At 42.0% G+C, this 21,939-nt stretch overlaps 1 protein-coding gene across 5 annotated transcripts in view; it reads left to right on the top strand.

Moving 5' to 3' along the window:
• The window catches only part of ADAMTSL3 (ADAMTS like 3), a 516,054-nt gene that overhangs the window by 14,875 nt on the left and 479,240 nt on the right, over positions 1-21,939 (top strand). For 2 of the 5 annotated variants that reach the window (XM_056572130.1, XM_056572134.1), the window contains exons 1-2: positions 2,347-2,607; positions 18,605-18,699. In XM_056572130.1, coding sequence (XP_056428105.1) covers positions 18,610-18,699 — 90 coding nt within the window. In that variant the 5' untranslated portion in view covers positions 2,347-2,607; positions 18,605-18,609. Of the gene's footprint in view, positions 1-2,346; positions 2,608-16,420; positions 16,435-17,040; positions 17,111-18,604; positions 18,700-21,939 lie in introns of those variants that run through there. The other 3 variants (XM_056572132.1, XM_056572131.1, XM_056572133.1) reach the window with 3 other exon arrangements.

Below are 21,939 nucleotides of genomic sequence, written 5' to 3'. Positions count from 1 at the left end.
TCTCACTTACTGGACTTTATCTATGCCTGTGCCTCAGCTTGGACAGAGATGATGCTGCAGCTGGACAGGATTATGTTCTGGATGGTACAAAAGTTATGGGGGGACATTTATCAATGTTTGCTTATGTATTCTTTTTTTTTTTAGTAATTTTTCCTTACTTTTTTTTTGCTCATGTGCGACTTATTTATCAACTGCTTTCAGCCTGTGGATAATTTTCTTTCACGTAAGCAATTTTTCCTTTTTTACATTGGTAGTAGCTTTTTCTGCTCCATGTTTGAGCTGGAGTAAATTTAGTCACTTTTTAACCCTGTTGCGACTTTTCTTTGCGCAGTTGCGACTGTCGCAGTTAATATAAATACCTGACTACCCGTAGTCCATTTTAAAATTATTACTACGCAGTTAATTTTTGGAAAACTTGCTTTTCTCGCTTTCCAGTCAAAATGTCGCACGAAAAATCGCGTAGTCGCAGTTGCGACAATTTAGCGACAATTATAGTAAAGAAAACCTGACTAAACCCGTTGATAAATGTCCATAATGGTTCTTGGAAGGCAGGGATGAAAAATGAAAACAGCAGGAGGTGGGGATAAAAACCCACCCTTTAGACATACCTGCATAAAATCATTGTGTAGGTGTTACAGCCACTGCCTCTTGGCCACAAATAGCTGCTATCCATGTATTACAGGTTGCTTGTACTTTTTGCGAACCCTAAACTGGCATGGCCCTCTGTCAAAATATCTAAGTGGTCTCCAAACTGTAACCTTCCAGCTGTTGCAAAACTACAACTCCCAGCATGCCCGGACAGCCAACGGCTGTCCGGGCGTGCTGGGTGTTGTAGTTTTGCAACAGCTGGAAGTTCACAGTTTGGAGACCACTGCTTTCAATATTTGGCATGTGCATTGTTCCCCCTCCTAATTCTAAAGTGATGCAGAATATACAGATGCTATATAATATAACTAAAAGATACGACGACTCTATACGTGACCATTACCGTAGATTTCAGTACTAGTGATTATAGAGAGCGGAGTGCCTGGGACAACTCATATATTCCAAATATTCCAGTAATCATACAACAAGAACATGAAAACAAGCGCTACTGTGTGGGGTATGAGCAAATCAATGAGTATTAGAAATGTATGGTGTTGCCCAAAATTGGGTATTCATGTAAAGGAGAATAAATATATATATCCACCTCAACCCCTTGCCACGTAGGCAAAACAGCCTCTTTGTTAGACTCCAAATAATAATAAACCCAAAGAAAAAAGGAGCTACTCAAAAATTATAAGTGAAATATAAAATGTAAGCTTTATTTAATGATATTATTAAAAACATAGTGCAATATGTTAAAAAAGGAGGAATACGGCACAGACAGGCGGCATACCTGGGACAATGGCAATAAATGTGCAAATACTGCTAAATCTCATTAAATTTGGGTATACAATTACTGAGGCAAGGGGGTACAGTAGATACATATGCTGGCAGTTCCAGTTAAAGTGCAAGTGCAAACAGGATAAGGCCTAAGCATTAATCATATAGTGACAAATAAATAACATATACATACCGCAGTAATATAGAAAAAGTACTGCAAGTCCCAGGATGCCGCCACCCCTACACGTGCCGCCTGTCTGTGCCGTATTCCTCCTTTTTTAACATATTGCACTATGTTTTTAATAATATCATTAAATAAAGTTTACATTTTATATTTCACTTATAATTTTTGAGTAGCTCCTTTTTTCTTTGGGTTTACAAATATTCCAGTAGGACATTTTACAATTTCTGTCCCCACTCAGCACAAGGGGCAACTGCAAATGTCTATTTCTACAAGTCAAGGGCGGTTGGCACCCATGGCCTGCTTAAATATATGACCTAGGAATAATAACAAAGTAAAAATAATAAAGGAAATATGTCATTGTTTAGATACAGTAAATTGTGAGCATTGCTCCCAATTATAGTACTTTGCACTAAAGTGACTCATTTATAAGACCTTCTGCTCAGAAACCTGTATAAATGGTGCACTAAATCTGATTCATTTTGCTGTCCCTGCTGTCAACTAGAGTTTAAAATGGAAAAAATGTAAAGAAGCTGGAGATGGAAATCCTTCAGATCAGGTTGCCCCTGGGCCTCTTAAAGTCTAAGAGCTACCAGGAACCCTGCCTTTTTATTTTGGCTTCAGCTACTGTATTACAGGAGCATGTCTGTCTGCTCACAGCTGCTTTTCCATAGGGAACCCTTAAAGCAGAGCCTCGCTGCAGTTCAGCAGGGCCGCCACTAGGAGCCGCTGGCGGACGTCTGCGGGCTTCTCAGGCTGTCACCAGCAGGACCTGTTGCATTCGCATTGAGCCGCTTGACTTGTGCAGCAGAGAAGCAGATTCCAGCTGTACCCAGAAGCTGTGCAAGTCACCCGCTGCGGGTCACAGCTCAGCCAGACCCTCACTGATCACAATGGTGCCCTCTGCTCTCAGCCAGACCCACACACATCACAGAAGACCATGAGCATCTGAAGAGTGCATTACTGTTCACACTGTCTGGACTTATTCTCCATCTGGCACCAGCATATAGAGTCTATAGAAGATATATGTCAAGTACACTTGGGAGCCAGCCTTAAGGAAGGTGAGCTGTCATAGAGATGTCATTTCAGAAGTATGCATTTTCTGGCTTTTCTTAGATATATATATATATATATATATATATATATATATATATATATATATATTGCACTTATTGATAATCAAGTAATTGCATGAGTGCCTGTGTCCTCTGTAAGGCGATTAACCTTAACCCATTATATCTGGATAGGAAAGGGTTAGCAGGGCATCACACATCTTCTTTCCTCTTCCTTTGCAGTAGCAGCTACTCTACGCTGGAGCTGCTCTGTCTAGATCCGGGGGCTCAAACTGGTGGCCCTCCAGATGTTGCAAAATTCCAATCCCAGAATGCCTGGACATTCCCGGACATCCATTGGCTACAGCTAATGCAGTTGGGCATGCTGGGAGTTGAAGTTTTGCAACATCTGGAGGGCCAACGGTTTGAGACCCCTGAGTTTTTAACACTACAAGTGTTAGGATAGAAGCCATAACTGTGTGATGAAGGTCACAGGTTGTCATGATTATTGATAATCAAGTAATGTCATTAGTGCCTGTGTCCTCTGTAAGGTGATTAACCTTAACCCATTATATCTGGATAGGAAAGGGTTAGCAGGGCATCACACATCTTCTTGCCTCTTCCTTTGCAGTAGCAGCTACTCTACCGCTGGAGCTGCTCTGTCTAGATCAGGGGTCTCAAACTGGTGACCCTCCAGATGTTGCAAAACTACAACTCCCAGAATGCCTGGACGTTCCCGGACATCCGTTGGCTGCAGCTAATGCAGTTGGGCATGCTGGGAGTTGAAGTTTTGCAACATCTGGAGGGCCACCGGTTTGAGATCCCTGAGTTTTTAACACTATAAGTGTTAGGATAGAAGCCATAACTGTGTGATGAAAGTCACAGGTTGTCATGATTATTGATAATCAAGTAATTGCATGAGTGCCTGTGTCCTCTGTAAGGCGCTTAACCTTAACCCATTATATCTGGATAGGAAAGGGTTAGCAGGGCATCACACATCTTCTTGCCTCTTCCTTTGCAGTAGCAGCTACTTTACCACTGGAGCTGCTCTGTCTAGATCAGGGGTCTCAAACTGGTGACCCTCCAGATGTTGCAAAACTACAACTCCCAGAATGCCTGGACGTTCCCGGACATCCGTTGGCTGCAGCTAATGCAGTTGGGCATGCTGGGAGTTGAAGTTTTGCAACATCTGGAGGGCCACCGGTTTGAGACCCCTGAGTTTTTAACACTAGAAGTGTCAGGATAGAAGCCATAACTGTGTGGTGAATGTCACAGGTTGTCATGATTGACGTATAGTAATGACCCATGAATTTTCAGGCGCATTCTTTACATATTGAGGTCATTGCAATGTATGAAAAAAATTTTTTTTGGGGGCGCTAGTGCCAGAACTAAAGTCTCTTTGTAGATCCCTGAGCAATACGTTAGAGACATGAGACAAAGTGAACCCTTTGGGACCTTTAGCAATATTGGTGGATATGCTGTTTGTACGAAGGGTATGGTTAGCGTAGGCAGCGCTAATTTATGTCATCATATTTCCAACCGGACACAATGACATCTCTATATATATTAGATGTGAAAGTACTGTATATGCAGCCTATATGTTATGACCCTATACAACAGATGAAAACAGCCCCTAACCTAGCATTAATATATTCTCACCACTGACAATTTGATTTAAATGCCCCAATCTGCTTATACATTTTATTTCTGCGTTATTCTCTCTTCACCTTGCATAGATCAGGCATAGTATCATTTTAGATATAATGCCCTTAAAGGGATAGCAGACACACGAATGAAGGGTTTATTACAGTGTTTTCCAAACAGTGCGCCTCCAGCTGTTGCAAAACTACAACTCCCAGCATGCCCGGACAGCCAAAGGCTGTCCGGGCATGCTGGGAGTTGTAGTTTTTTAACAGCTGGAGGCGCACTGTTTGGAAAACACTGGTTTATATATGGTGATTTAACCCCAGCATACATTGTATTGAACTTTGCACGTCAACTATAGCTCAAGGCTGACGTCTAAGGGATTGCAATGTAATAGAACCGTGCGCTTGTTTACTCATTCATAAGCAGTGATTCTATGAATTAGTTGTGTACATAGACTGTCATCTTATATATAGAGTCTTAGTATAGATGGGGATGTGTAAGCAAACACACAGGTCCTTACAGTCTAAATTCCCAAGATCTTAGCTTATGGACTAAATGGACTTAGAAAGATCATTTTAGGGCCTTGAATACACTGCAAATTTATGTAGCGCTACAGATTGATTTCAACTATTGAATCACAGCTGCAGTCCACAAGACTGGATACAACGTGTCGCTTTGGACTGCAGCTTTACCTTGATAGTTAAAAATCAAATTGCGGTTATACAAAAAGTTGCAGTGTAGCATGCTAGCTTTAGGGTCAGTTCACACATGCGTATTTTTGCTGCAGATCTGCTGCAAATTTGCTACTGCAGATTCTGCTGCCCTTTGAGTTCGATGAGTAGCCAAATCTGCTATAGCAAATCTGCAGCAGATCTGCAGCAGAAAATATGCACGTGTGAACTGACCCTTAAAGGGGTACTCCCGTGGAAAACTTTTTTTTTTTTTAAATCAACTGGTGCCAGAAAGTTAAACAGATTTGTAAATCACTTCTATTAAAAAATCTTAATCCTTCCAGTACTTTTTAGGGGCTGTATACTAAAGAGAAATACAAAAAAGAAATGCATTTCCTGTGATGTCCTGACCACAGTGCTCTCTGCTGACCTCTGCTGTCCATTTTAGGAACTGTCCAGAGCAGCATATATTTGCTATGGGGATTTTCTCCTGTTCTGGACAGTTCCTAAAATGGACAGCAGAGGTCAGCAGAAAGTACTGTGGTCATGACATCAGAGGAAATGCATTTCTTTTTTTGATTTCTCTTTAGAAAATAGCCCCTAAAAAGTACTGGAAGGATTAAGATTTTTTAATAGAAGTGATTTACAAATCTGTTTAACTTTCTGGCATCAGTTGATAAAAAAAATAAAAAAATAAAAAAAGTTTCCACAGGAGTACCCCTTTAAGGTGTATATACACCTCATTCTGCAGCTAGATAGCCGTATTCTTCATAAAAAGGGTTACATATGCCATATTTTGCTGCATATTTAATGCTGTGTATTTTTTTTAACCATTGAAGTTAATGGGTAGGTAAATACCCAGCAGCAAATACAGCATGTGTGACCCTATCCATTGGGCTTTGTTCACACGGGCAATGTCTGCATGGAAAATTTCTGTGCGGACATTGCGCCGACAGACAGAGGAGCACTGGCAGAACATGGACCGTTTGGAAATGCGCTGTCTTATAGATGGAAATGCATTTCCATTCAGAGTCTGCAGAAAGAATAGACATGTCTATTCTTTCTCCGGATACCAGAATTTGAATTTCTGTGCCAGATGTTTCCGGCGTGGAAATTCCGCTATGTGAACAGTGCAGCAGAATCCCATTGAAACCATAGAATTACATTGAAACCATAGAATCTCCGCATGGAATTCCACATGGAAATTCCATCATGTGAACATAGCCTAAGGGTAGGGTCACATGTGCCGTATTTTCTTACTCATTGAAGTCAATGGGTAGCAAATTATCCAGCTGATTTTACTTCCTATTTACATTGGTATAAAAATATGCATACAAAATAGCAAACAAAGGTAGAGGAATTTCAAGTGTCCTTTGGGAAGCACGGAAAAAATCCAAACCGCATGCTTGGCATTTCAAACCATATGGTTCTTAATCATGGCACCATGATTAAGAACCATATGGTTTGAAACGTGTCGGCGTGTCTTCTATGCTTTTATAACCACCTCAATATGGTTTTTCATTATTTGCTTAATTTTTAAACATGTGAAATAAACTTTGGACTTTTAATTCAATTTTTGTGGGAGCTGGAACCTGCTATTTTTTTTATAAAAATATGCAGCAGCAAATACGCAGCAAAATGTGACCCTACCCTAAATGTACAAAATGCTGACTATTCTGAAAGAAAAGGGGAGAAGGAAACTACCATGATTGTTGTCATATTAAGTAAGTCCTGTGACAGGTGGATCTTTTGGTAGAAATGGGATACATTTCTGTACTCAAATCTCTACCAATAAGAATTCCTTTCTCTTTCATTTTCAATCTATATATATATATATATATATATATATATATATATATATATATACATAAGTTGGGTCTTACTGAGTAAACAGGAAAGGAACATCTTTCAAGAAGTGCTCAGTGACAGATACACAGTCATATATAATTGTAACATTTGTTGTAAATATTTTGACAGCAGCACAATGGGAGTGTAAACGTGTTTTTAAGCTGTAGCTGGGACATTGTATGTGAATTTCCACAAGAAGTATTATTTTCTGCTATGTGAGAAGGTTTACATTGGTGGTGTGGATGTAAAGTAGGAATGAAGAGGTCCTAGCGCTCTGGAGAACCCTTCGGGTTCTGTCCTGTTTAGTTGTTTCAGACCTTGGTGTGGGTCCCAGCCTCCCCCACTGACATGCTGAAAATATTAAACATTTTTTAAGTAGAAGAAATATATTTTATGTAGATAGAAACTAGCAATCTTCACAATGACCCTGGTAGGTCAGAAGAATATCCTTACTATTTTCTGCTTTTATATGTTAAGTGGGAGTTTTTAAATAGGTTGCCACTAGGTGGCGCAGTGGCTTCCTGCACACAAATATTAAATAGTCCTACTTCTACTTTAAGAATTATTTCTAACCTCACAGTGACCCTCTTGCACTAACATTTGCTACAGATAGCAAAATGAAATACATGTATATATTATTACATCATCTGAATATATCGGTCAAATGTACACTGTTTTATAAACTCCTTATTAATCTTGAAATCTTGTCAAACAAAAATATGAAAATAAATAATGTGATGATTGGGTGATGTCGATGTAGTATCAAGTCTTGTAGGAACTCATTGAATCTCTAAATACAAAGCTCTGAGCATCTGCGATGACTCCATACGGAAAAGTAGCAATAGGACACTGTTGTGTCTCAGCTTCACCCCATAAAAGTAAATGGAAAATACAAGCGTCAAACATCAGAAGAGCAATATTTTCAATGACTTGTTAGGGATCTGAGAGAAAGCTGCACATCAAAAGTCACATGAACTGTCCTTATCTATGGCAGCCATGAAAAGCATCAATCTGAACTGTGTTGTATCTATCTACCTTTTCTCATGGTCAGCAAGTATTATTTTCACACTTTTGCACTTTTAAAGGGTACCTCTCATCAAATAAACTTTTGAAATATTTTAGATTAATGAATGTTGAATAACTTTCCAATAGCATGTTAATGAAAAATATGCTTCTTTCTATTGTATTTTTCCCGATCAGTCCTGTCAGCAAGCATTTCGGACTCATGCTGGAGTCCTAAACACTCAGAGCTGCCAGCATGCTTTGTTCACAGCCAAACAGGCTGTGAACAAAGCAGGCTGGCAGCTCTGAGTGTTCTCCTTTGTGAACAAAGCAGACTGGCAGCTCGTAGTGTTTAGGACTCCAGCATGAGTCTGAAATGCTTTCTGCCAGGACTGGTAGGGAGACCCCTAGTGGTCATTTCTTCAAAGTGGAAAATTAAATAGAAAGAAGCAATTTTTTTAATAACATGCAATTGTAAAGTTATTCTGCATACATTAATCTATAATATATCAAAAGTTTTTTTGATGAGAGGTACCCTTTAATGTTACATTTCACTCATAGTACAATGGGGATTATTGGGATTATTTTGAGAATATGAGATTATGTTTGATTTATTTTACTAGCAGAAGGTGGCAATGTGCAAAGAGAAGGCAACAGGTGCCTAAAATACTTCTCTCACCATCGCCGCTGTGCCCACTGCCATCAACACAGTCCAGTGACTTCAAAATATTGCAGGTGGTGTTTATGGCACCTAAATTCTACTAAAGAAAGGAAATGAGAATGGCAGATGATGGCCACCAACACATACTGATAGATCAATATTCACTTTACAACTTAAGCATTAGTGTTGGGCGCGAATATTTGCATTTCAAATTTTTTGCGTGAATTTGCGAATATTGCAAATACATTCGCTATATATTCAGAATTGCGAATATTCGCTTTTTCCCCTGGATATGCACATATTCACATATGCAAATATTCGCATATTCACATATGTGAATATTCACATGTTCCTTCTTTTCACTTGTGGGCCAATTAGAATGATGCAAATACACTTGTCAGAGGTTATCAACAACATCCCTAGCAACCAATAGTAATGTTACCCACCCCCTCACTGCTTTCTTCCTCAAATACGAGATTATGCGAATACGTGAATATAAGAAATATGCGAAAATCGTGAATATAGGACGAATATTCGTCTATATATTTGTGAAATATCGCAAATTTGAATATGGGCAGTGCCGCTCATCACTATTAACCATACAGTATGTATCTCATGCAGTTTGTTCTTAAAAGGTTGGCATGCTGTGGGTTGCTTTTTCACCTGCAGACACAGTAAGCGACCAGATCTCACTTGGATATGTCCTACACAGATAGAAGCAAAAATGTTTTTAAATCAACTGGTGGTAGAAAATTATACAGATTTGCTAATTACTTCTATTTAAAAATCTTAATCTTTCCAGTACTTATCAGCTGCTGTATACTAAATAAGGAAGTTGTGTAGTTCTTTCCAGTCTGACCACAGTGCTCTCTGCTGCCACCTCTGTCTGTGTCAGGAACTATCCAGAGCAGGAGCAAATCCCAATAGCAAACCTCTCCTGCTCTGGACAGTTCCTGACACGGACAGAGGTGTCAGCAGAGAGCACTGTAGTCAGAAAAGAAAGAACTACGCAACTTCTTTTGTAGTAGTATACAGCAGCTGATAGGTACTGTAAGGATTACGATTTTTAAATAGAAGTAATCTACAAATCTGTATAATTCTCTGGCACCAGTTGATTTAATTTTTTTTCCTCTCCAGAGTACCCCTTTAAGGAATATCACAACATTTCCATTTTGTTATGATCTGTATGACTGTTTAGAGATACTTTGCAGGACACAAGCGAGGTAAACGACTGCCCCACTGCAGCTGCAAGTGGCTGAAACTATATATCTCCATTCAGCTATTAAAGGCTCAGACTTTTAAATGTATTCTGTTTAGCATTCCCATCCATGAGAACAAATTTTGGGAGAGTTTAGGCTACAGGTGTTCCTTTATTTACATGGAATACATCCATAGATAAGGAATGTGTACATAGTATAGTGCTATGGTGGCCCAGTACGGGAGGTGTTACCCCGTACCAATGCCCCCCGCCCCTCTGCATCTGTTTATTATAATTGTATATAATCCCTATGATATATATGTAAGAGTGATATACCTTTAAGAAATGTTCCCATGTGATCTTCAGTTGTCACGTGAGTTATCATGTGATTGGTACCCAGGAGGTATGAGTGACCAGGTGACTTAAGGGTGACCAATGGGCTCCCACCAGAGTCTCCCCCATAAAAGCCCTGGGAGGAGTCTCTTCTCTCTCCTGGAGCTTAGAGTTCTTAGTCTTTTCTGAGGTCCAGTCAAGTCGAGCCTAAGGGTACATTCCCACACAGCGTATTTGCTGCGTATTTGCTGCTGCGTATTTTATTTTCTCTGTTGAAGTCAATGGGTAGGAAAATACGCAGCACCAAATACGCAGCAAATACGCAGCAAAATACGCCGTGTGGGAACGTACCCTTAGTGTGTGTCCAGAGTCATAGGAGGCCTCAAGTCCAGTCTACAGCCACAAACCTGCAAGTAAGCCACAGTCACAAGTCAAGTCAAAGTCATCTGTCTAGTCAATGTGGCCTGCACTAAATTGTCCACCTCTACTACAAGTCCCAGCAAGCCCTTAAGATCTCTGAAGTCACTGGTCACCTCCGTGAGCCTGGTTGAACTGTATAGACTTTTCTCAGAAAAGCTACCGTTGTCCATTACTTGGCGTCGGAGTCATTATTGGCCCTGTGCCTAGCCCAGGATCCAGCTGTATACCTTCGGGTGGTATTGAGGATAAACCCTGCCCTGGCGTCACGAATACAAGGGGGTTAATGCCATTTCTTCCCCTATTTGCATCACACCCTCTACCACAGTGCCCTTTATATGCATTCCTGTGTAAACAAAATGGTACTTTTAGCTAAGGTCTCCTTTCAGAGATAACATCATAAAGTAGTGTTTCCCACCCAGTGTGCCTCCAGCTGTTGCAAAACTACAACTCACAGCATGCCCGGACAGCCTCCGGCTGTCAGGGCATGCTGAAAGTTGTAGTTTTGCAACAGCTGGAGGCACTCTAGTTAGGAAACACTGCTATAAAGGGTTCAGGATTGCTGAACACCATCTGGAAAGAACATGAATACTACAAAGATCTTCACATCAGTAGGTAATCCCTGACAGTCAGTGGCTCCCCTGCAATGAGTAGAGGAGAGCAACTGAGTGACAAGGCTATATTCCTGAAGTGTAATAGGACATCCTATACCAAAGGATATGGAAATGAAATTCAGCACAGCTGGACTGCAGTTTGGAAGCTGTTATAACCCTTTTGGGCCTCTCATGGATGCTCATAGAGTGGTTTATAGAGTGGATTGTTGGGAAGTCAGATGGACCACCATATCCCATGCCTCTAACTCATTTTCTGGACTGGGACCATATTATTTGTAGAGGCATTGCAGACTACATTATTTAGAATTTGTGGTAACGGGGTGTGATGAGGGCAGATGTTGTTACCCTAGGGGCAGATGGAATTAACCCCTTGTATTCATGACGCCAGGGCGTGGTTTATCCTCAATACCACCCGCAGTTATACTGCTGAATCCTGGGCTAGGCACGGGGGGCAATAATGACTCCGACACCAAGTTACGGATAACGGTAGCTTTACTGAGTGACAGATGGTAGAGTCTATACAGTTCAGCCAGGCCCACGGAGGTGACCAGTGACTCAGAGACCTTAAGGGCTTGCTGGGACTTGCAGTAGGACTGGACAATTTTGATGCAGGCCACGCTGACTTGACAGATTCTGACAGGGACTGACTTGACTGACGACTGACAAAGCTATGACTGTAGCTTACTTGCAATTGACTGTGGCTGTAGACTTGACTTGAGGCCTCCGATGACTCTGGACACACACCTAGACTCGACTTGACTGCACTGGACCTCAGAAACAAGAGCTCTAAGCTCCAAGAGGGCGAGCAGAGGCTCCACCCAGGGCTTATATGGGGAAGACTAGCAGGGAGCCCATAGGTCACCCCTGGGATCACCTGGTCACTGGTACCTCCTGGGTAACAATCAAATGGTACATTTCTTAAAGCAATAACACATCATATATTATAATACATAGCAAAACATATTTACGGGGGGGGGGGGTTACTTGGAGTTAGTGTTGAGCGGCATAGGCCATATTCGAATTCGCGAATATTCGCGAATATATGGACGAATATTCGTCATATATTCGCGAATATTCGCATATTCGTTATATTCCCGTTTTATTTTCGCATATGCGAACATTCGCGTATGCGAAAACTATCATATGTGCATATTGGCATACACAAAATTAGCATCCGCGAAAAATTCGCATATACGAAATTTAGCATGTGCTAATTTTCGCATATGCGAATTTTCGTACGCCAGTCTCACACAGTAGTATTACAGCCTTCTTTACACCACACAAGCTGGAAGCAGAGAGGGGTGATCACTGTGATGTGTACTGTGAAAAAAAACAAAAAAAAAAAACGAATATTCGTAATTACGAATATATAGCGCTATATTCGCGAAATTCGCGAATTCGCGAATATGCGATATTCGCGAATAATATTCGAATTGCGAATATTCGTGAGCAACACTACTTGGAGTACTAGGGGCCCAGGGGACACTGAAGGGAGGCCGCCAGACAGGGCAGCAAGGGTACAGGGTAACACCTCCTGTACTGGGCCACCACAAATTAATGTCATCTCCAAGTTTCGTTGTGTAGAGAATGAAATGTTAGCGGTGTGGTCATATCCGCCATGACACGACCCTGCAGTGTTCTGCTTTTGAACAGGAACAGGTGAAGAGAACTTTTAGCTGCTTTTCAGACCCAGAGGGAAATTAAAGTTCTCCGTAAACCACACGTAACCTTCATTATTTTCCATGTCTATTTATTTTGACTCTCCTAATCCACGTGCTGATATGATCCTTTTCATAAACACGTTACATTCCAGTCCCTGAAGATGATCTCCTGTGGGCAGCGATTGGAGGGTTTGATAACAATTTGACAAGTTGTTTTATTTAATGAAAAGTGACCGCTAAGCTCATATGTTTTCATTTCATTTGTCTAGACGGCTCACTTATCTTTTTTTTTTTCTTCCCTCTCAGCTCTAGACTATACTACTTTGCGAGACTTGATGACCATTTTCCACAGTAGTTGGGGTGCGCACACTGTAAGAGGAGGCAGACTGCATTTTAGGTTTTGAGACTCGTGGAATGTTATTGAGAGAAGGGGGAATAGCAGAGAGGATCCTCTGTATGACAATAATGAGTTCTCTGCTGTCTGTATTTTCCTGTTATTCCTGAGCAGTTCCTTTACATGGGATGAATTAGTGACGCTTAGTCTGTGCAGTCATATTAGGGAGAGGGCTTCCTGATTCTTCCCTCTTGGCTTCATAAGCCCTTTATTATCATCCTTTATTTAGTTAGCTAATTGAGCTAATAGGGGAAAGGATGCGAAGTCTGAGCAACTCAGACAACTACTCTCATTATTACTTCCAACAGAAGAGCTTTGTTTTGGTTTTTCCCTTAATCTGGCATGGTTCTAAAGGATGGGTTAATGTTCTAAAGGATGCCAGTTAGAGTGCAGTCAAAATGGGCAAATTTCTGAGAACATCTAGGGCAGTGGTCCCCAAACTGTGGCCCTCCAGATGTTGCAAAACTACAACTCCCAGCATGCCTGGACAGCCAACGGCTGTCCAGGCATGCTGCAAATTGTAGTTTTGCAACATCTGGAGGGCCACAGTTTGGGGACCACTGATCTAGGGCCTTCTTTGGGATTATTGATAGCGGTGGCTCAATCTGCAGTGACAGTCTTGGGAACTTGGTTATATCTGCATTTTATGGCACTGTAATCTAAATAATATTGTTTAGGTACTTTAATGTGTGTTTTTTTTTTTTTGGTACTGTATATCACTGTTACTTAAAGGACAACTGCAGCTTAATATACACTTATTCCCTATCTACAAGATAGGGGATAAGTGTTTGATCGCGGGGGGTCCGACCCCTGGGACCCCCCACGATCTCCTGTACGGGGCCGCGGCTGTGCCGCGGCTCTCCCGTGCAGGGGGCGTGCCTGCAGCAGCATGACGTTGCGGCCGGCACGCCTCCTCCATGCATCTCTATGGGAGAGGCGGGGAGGCAGCGTTCGTGCCTCCCTGGCTCCCCCATAGAACTGTATGGGGACGGGGAGGGGACGCGGAGGAGACGGGGCGTCACCATCGACCTCTAGGTCGACGCTACGCGCCTTAGCGCTCACTATGTGCGCTAATGGTGGCACCCCGTTAGGGAGATCTCGGGGGGTCCCAGCGGTCGGACCCCCGCGATCAAACACTTATCCCCTATCTTGTAGATAGGGGATAAGTGTATATTGCGCTGCAGTTGTCCTTTAAGCCAAAACTTGTAAGTGGAGTTTACTGCCTTACCAGAGAGCATGCTATGATAGGGGGAGCAAAGCTGAGCTCTGTGATATATATATATATATATATATATATATATATATATGTATATATAATTAGGTTTATGAGATTTGGGACCTGCATACCCTGATCACACCGGACGATTGACAGTCCAGCGGTATAGCCTGAATTGCAAGTGGTCAAGACAAGTATTGCATAGAAACATAGAATGTGTCGGCAGATAAGAGCCATTTGGCCCGTCTAGTCTGCCCAATATTCTGAATCCTATCAATAGTCCCTGACCCTATCTTATATGAAGGATAGCCTTATACTTATCCCATGCATGTTTAAACTCCTTCACTGTATTTGTAGCTACCACTTCTTTAGGAAAGCTATTCCATGCATCCACTACTCTCTCAGTTAAGTAATACTTCCTCATATTACTGTAGAGACCTTTGCCCCTCTAATTTAAAACTATGTCCTATTGTGGTATTTTTTCTTTTAAATTTACTCTCCTCCTTTACCGTGTTGATTCCCTTTATGTATTTAAAAGTTTCTATCATATCCCCTCTGTCTCGTCTTTCTTCCAAGCTATACATGTTAAGGTCCTATAACCTTTCCTGGTAAGTTTTATCTTTCACTCCATGTACTAGTTTAGTATCTTTGCTTTTCTCTCCTTTGCTTTGTAGTCCTGCTCAAAATCACATAAACCATTATATCGGAGATCCCAGTGTGGTGACCCACCGTTGTATGGCGGGACCACAGGTGTAGCGGTGTGAGTGGTGGGATCAGATGGTATTAACCCCGGGGGCAAGATGTTGTTAACCCCTAGTATTTGTGACGCCAGGGTGTTTTTAGGGTTCCGGAACACCACATACCCGGTTCCTCCGCTATCCCAGTTGATAGTAGTGAAATGAGAGTCCACAACCAGTTATGGTCAAACGGAGGCTTTACTGAGTATAAGACAGTTGGAATTATCTTCACAGCTAAGGCCAGATTTCCCAGAGAGGTGGCCAGGACGCAGAAGGACCTCACAGCTTGCTGGACCAATATACTTGTAATTAACTTGACTCAAGATTGGACTTGACTTGACTATGTGCAGGACTTGACTAGTTTCAGTGACAGCAGACATAGACTTGAGACTTACTGGAATGACTGTAGCTTTTGGGGTCTTCTAGATGCTGATCACTTGCACTGAGATCTCTGGTGGTTGCTGTGCTCAGTAAGGTAACATAAGAGCTAAGAGAAGAGCTTGTAATTGCTGCCTCTTTATATACTGGGGGGCTGGACTAAAGCCCATTGGTCAAGCTGCAGGTCATAGGTTAAGCTTGTGCTCTCTGGGAGAACATGTGACGACAAATCATGTGACTGCATAACATAACATGTGACAGGCTTACACAGGTCCTTTAGACCTCCCACAGGTCCTTTGTACTACCTATACATAAGGATATTCTCTAGGCATTAAAGTGATATACACAACATTCTGGAAACAACAGGGGGAGACCCTGCAGGGGAGCCCCCAGGTCACTGAGGGTCTCAACCTTACAGGGCCTAAGGGTAGTACAGGACCATGCCCTGTACTGGGACATTACACCAGCTTTTCTCCATCTGTAATTTTTTGCCCTCAGATAGGGCAGCATAAATCCCCTGACAGATTCACTTTAAGTACAGCCTGGTGGTATTCTTTTGGTAGCATATGAAACAATTGTTTGACTGTTTTTTTTTTTGTTATTGTGCTGTACTCAGCACTCTGTGCTGATACTCAATTATTTAGGAAAAAGACATCCATCCATCAAGTTCAACCAAGGAATTGAAGGGAAGGGGTATGGTTGGACGAAGGGGAATTGATGTGATTTTTTTTTCCTGCATATGCATTAATGTTATTTTATTCTAGGAACGTAACTAACCCTGTTTGGAAGCTTTCAACTGTTTCTGCTGTGACCAGTTCCTGAGGTAGACTGTTCCATGAATTCACAGTTCTTATGGTTAATGAAGGCGTGTCACCCCTTGAGACTAAACCTCCAGACGGAGGAAACACCCCCTAATTTAATTGTGTTGCATGATATCTTTTATCTGTAATGTAAGTTGCCCATAGGCATAAAAGTAATATCACCCAAACCCTCTGATTTCATCTGGACAGGCCAACTATCTTATGTGTATGGGGATGAAATGACACAAGGATTGTGCAGGTTAAATTTCAACACCTCATACTCTCCTCTCTCTTTTAAGAGCGCCCCCGTGTTCAGTCGAACCAAGGGGGGAGATTCATCTAAGTCTTTGCAGAGGAAGAACGGTGCAGTTGCCCATAGCAACCGATCAAAACACTTCTTTCATTTTTAAAAAGGTCCCTGAAAAATGAAAGAAGAAATCTCCCCCCAAGTGTGTATTTGTTTGGCCAACAGCGATCTAAAGTGTATGGCCACATGATAACCTGAGGTCTTCAATCCTGGCCAAAAGCTGGATAGGGTTTGAAAATGACCTGACCGGAGTCACCAGCTGACTGTGTTTGGCTCATTGAATTTATCGGAGCCCAGCCATTGGGGGCAGCCATGCTCTGAAACAGCTGATTTCTGAATTGTCTTGTGTCTTGTGTGGCCTACTGTGCATAATAAGGTAGAACTATATAAAAACCCCTTAAGAAAAATGCTTTTGAATTGTGGTAAAAAACTGAAACACAGAGATTCAGCCAAACTTGTGCAGAGGAAAGTTGACCAGTTGCCTATAGCAACCAATCAGATCACTTCTTTCATTTTTGAAATGGCCTCTGAAAAATGAAAGAAGCGATATGATTCGTTGCTATGGGCAACTGGTCAACTTTCCCTCAGGACAGGTCTTGATGAATCTCCCCAAGAGAGCACCATCGCGGTACATAATGTTGTAGCGTATCATAGGAGAATGGTTCAATCTAAAGGACCCTGCTGCCTCGACTCCTCCTTTAGGGTCTATTCACACTACAGTATCCTACGCATATTTGACACTGCAGATCTGAAACTGCATATTTTATGCTGCAGATTTCAATGTAAACTAATTGACTGAACACAGCTTTAAATCTACAGCTTCAAATATGTGCAGGATACTGTACATGTGAATGGACCCATAAGTGTGTATTCACACGTGCAGTATCCTGTGCATGTTTGATGCCCAGGATTTGAAGCTTCAAATCCTGTGCATTTATTATGTGCAGGATACTGCACGTGTGAATACACACTTAGGGTACGTTCAGTATTTTACGCTGCAAATCCACTGGTGAAGGCCCGCTCTATGCTGGCTTTACATGTTCCTGCTCGTAGCGGCAATACGCCGCTATGAGCAGACACACTGTGATGTGCGAGTCACAATATACTCACACATCGCTGCACTGTGTCTGCTGGTATCGGCGTATTGCCGCTACGAGGAGGCACATGTAAAGCCAGCATACAGCGGGGCCTTCACTGGCGGATCCGCAGCTAAATACGCTGCAAAAATCCACGCGTGTGAACGTACCCTTATGGGTCCATTCACACATACAGTATCCTGCACATATTTGATGCTGCAGATTTAAAGGGGTACTCCGGTGGAAAACATTTTTTTAAATTAATTAGTTGGAAAAAAAGTTAAGCAGATTTGTAAATTAATTCTAATAAAAATCTTAATCCTTCCAGTACTTATTAGCTGCTGTATTCTCCAGAGGAAGTTGTGTAGTTCTTTCAGGTCTGACCACAGTGCTCTCTGCTGACACCTCTGCCCGAGTCAGGAACTGTCCAGAGTAGGAGCAAATACCCATAGCAAACCTCTCCTGCTCTGGACAGTTCCTGACATGGACAGAGGTGTCAGAAGAGAGCACTGTGGCCAGACTGGAAAGAACAACTCAGCTTCCTGTGGAGCATACAGGGGCTGATAAGTACTGGAAGGGGTAATATTTTTTAATCTGTTTAACTTTCTGGCACCAGTTGATTTAAAAAATGTTTTTTCCACCGGAGTACCCCTTTAAAGCTGTGTTTGGTCATTTAGTTTGCATTAAACGCTGCAACATCAAATCTATAGCTCAAAATCTCGCAGAATCAAACATGCGCAGGATACTGTACATGTAAATAGACCCTGATGGAGTAAAAATAACTGAACTGCCTGGTACTATGGCTATGTGACACTTTCTCAGTCCCGTGTTTCTGCGGATCCGAATCATGTGTGAACAGCTGTATAAGGTGTTAAGCTCTGCAATAAACACAAATAGCTAAAGTGTCTTGCTTTTCTTTGTCCATCATACCCTTTGCAGCATGCGTCAATGCTTAACACAATGAACAAATGCTTATTATGGTAACTTGCTAGATTTAAAGACAAAATTTTTTTTGGACTGACACTTCTGTTTTTTTTATGTTAAAGTCTACATGAGGTTGAGGCAGGACAACGTTTGCAAGATGGCCTCTCGGTTGCTGGTGTTGTGGATAATGGCATCTTTAAAGTCTTTAAGATATCAGGTAAGTTTATGTGTCGCATGAACGTCTACAGCAGTGGTCTCCAGCCTGCAGACCTCCAGATGTTGCAAAACTACAACTCCCAGCATGCCCGGACAGCCTTTGGCTGTCCGGGCATGCTGGGAGTTGTAGTTTTGCAACATCTGGAGGTCCGCAGGTAGGAGACCACTGGTCTACAGCATTGAAGATTAGAGATGAGCGAACTTACAGTAAATTCGATTCGTCACGAACTTCTCGGCTCGGCAGTTGATGACTTATCCTGCGTAAATTAGTTCAGCCTTCAGGTGCTCCGGTGGGCTGGAAAAGGTGGATAAATTCCTAGGAAAGAGTCTCCTATGACTGTATCCACTTTTTCCAGCCCACCGGAGCACCTGAAAGCTGAACTAATTTATGCAGGAAAAGACATCAACTGCCGAGCCGAGAAGTTCGTGACGAATCGAATTTACTGTAAGTTCCCTCATCTCTATTGAAGATACTACAAATGGCCGCTCTGTTCCTCCGACTTATGACACCACTAATACAAATGACCTATAGGCCCCTACATGGTGTGGTTTCAAATGCCATTGTTACTTCAGCGCTCTCTAAGACAGTGTTTCCCAACCAGTGTGCCTCCAGCTGTTGTGAAACTGCAACTCCCAGCATGCCAGGAGTTGTAGTTTTGCAGCAGCTGGAGGCACACTGGTTGGGAAATACTGCTCTAGTGTTATACTAATGTATGCATTATGTAATTAAAAGTTATTAAAATGCTAAAATAAAGTCCAGTTCTTTAATATCGAATCTGGAATATAGGATTAGGTGTAACCATAAAGTAGACTTTTTGTCTATAGGAAACCATTGTTCAGCTTAACTGAGCCTTCAGGATGCCTGTTTAATGTTTAGGTGACAGGACAGATGTTAACTTTTAACTATTCTAAGAGCCAACAGACACAATTCGGTGCCACATTGTTGTGTGGCAATATCATTGCTGAGATGGCCCGGCAGCCAAAATGAACAGTCTGTGCCCACATTAAGACTCTGCAGCTGCAATTACAGACAAAGCTAATTCTATGCTTGGCGTCTGTTCCCTTTCCAGCTTGAAAATGTTTCATATCAAGACTACTGAGGCAGTGACTGTTATCGCAATAAAATGATGGTGAGCTCTGCCCAGGCTCTGATGGTGCCCCTCCTAGAACATGTCAATTTTAAATGCCAACTCTTGCTTATAAAGAATGCCAGTCTCAGCCTGCTTCGCCATGTGTGGAATACTACAGTTCTATGGCTTAGATCAAAATATGTTATCTTCAAAGCAAACCGTATTGTAACAAATTGTCGTTGATACGGCGTGTTCAGTCACATTTGCCAGTTTTGTTGTGCCACAGAGTTACACAACTACTATATATTTATTTTTTAATATACATCATTTTAATGCTGTTATGATTAGAAATAATGTTATCCCTTAAAGGGGTTGTCTAGTCTTGTAGTCTTGAAACTCTGGACTTCATTCTCAGGGACCGAAAAAAACGACCAGTTTTTGTCGAGTTATTTTGGCACACTGGCACAGACTGGCGCCAACATGTCACAGACACTATGGGGGAGATTTATCAAAACCTGTCTAGAGGTAAAGTTGCTGAGTTGCCCATAGCAACCAATCAGATCGCTTCTTTCATTTTTGAAAAAGCCTCTGAAAAATGAAAAAAAGGATCTGATTGGTTGCTATGGGCAACTCAGCAAGTTTCCCTCTGGACAGATTTTGATAAATCTTCCCCATAGTGTCTGTGACATGTTGGCACCAGTCTGTGCCAGTGTGCGACAGGAAAATCCAACAAACGTGACATTGCATTGTGAAAAGCCGTAAAAGGGGATTGGCCTGTTGCAAAGGGGTGATGTCAGACTGAAAGGGGTGTGGTTTCACAACCCGACCTATTTACTATTAAATACACAGAAAATCCTGTGAATAAATGGCTGGAAATTTCCACCTAGAAATAGCTGCTCAGAAAATGTTTCCAACTTGTAAATCTCTGAATCCCCATAGAAAATAGAGAGGAATCCTTCACATTAGTATAAACCCAACACTCTTAGTAAATGAGGGACATTATGTACAGAGCCCAGCCTCATGTTTACTTATTTTTCTTCAACCAGGCCATACTCCAGGCACCACTATAAAGCATACAATTTAGGCCTAACTATCAAGCCTATTCTATAGGCCTTCAGGGCAACCAAATCTCACTACATCTATTACTCGGCCCACTTTGACAGGCATCTTCCTCAGCCCCTAAACAGCACCTCCCTTCAGCACATCATGACTCTGCCCCCTTCATGTTCCCTACACCAGGCTGACTATCCTTTAGCACAGTGTTTCTTAAGCACGGTCCTCAAGTACCCCCAACAGGTCATGTTTTCTGGATTTCCTTAGTCTTTCAGAGGTGATATAATTATGATCAGTGAATCAGGCATCACCACAGTTATATCACCTGTGAAAGAGTAAGTAAATCCTGAAAACATGACCTGTTGGGGGTACTTGAGGACCGCGCTTGAGAAACCCTGCTTTAGCAGTCCCAGCAAGACTCCCCATAGATACCACTTCCAAGCTGACAGAACATTCAACCTAAACTGCTTAGTAGCAGCCCATACAAAATCCTGTAAACCACTGTCCCCAGATCACCAACACTAAATTTAATACGACAAAACAGAGGTTACATTTTCCAGCCTCCAGTCTACCATCCCTTCCAGTGGTCAACCACTTCCCGACCTCAAGTAACCGGTATACAAACAACCTCTAGTCATTTGCCTCTACTGCAGGTTTTCATCCAGGTATACAGGTCTCTAACCTCCTTGTTCTCCACAAAGACCAACAACACTTTCTACTAACATTTCTTGTATTCTTATCACAGTCTTCTCATTAAGTGCCAAACCGCAGCCTTCTAATAGCTTACAAAGCTCCCCTTTACTTATTGTGGTGGCACAGCGCATTGGTGTCACCACGTGTGTCCTTTACACAGCACTAGGCTCTTTCAGAGACAGTGCCAGTGCCTGCACTTCCCCCTATGGCACACAGCTCAGAAGACCATCATTCCTGTTGTTAGCCATAGCAATTCAACCTTGCAGCGCTGGGTGAGCTGGGCTGCTGTACAGGCACTTTGCAGTGAAATAATGTTAATATATGTATACTGTACACCTCAAACACATAAAAAAATATATATATTACTAATCTGCTTCTCAGTTTATAGTGTCTATTTAAAGTGACGGGAAATTTATATACAGAAG

The sequence above is a fragment of the Hyla sarda genome, chromosome 4 (assembly GCF_029499605.1).
Source record: "Hyla sarda isolate aHylSar1 chromosome 4, aHylSar1.hap1, whole genome shotgun sequence".
NCBI lineage: Eukaryota > Metazoa > Chordata > Amphibia > Anura > Hylidae > Hyla > Hyla sarda.
This window is presented reverse-complemented; position numbering and strand designations above follow the sequence as displayed.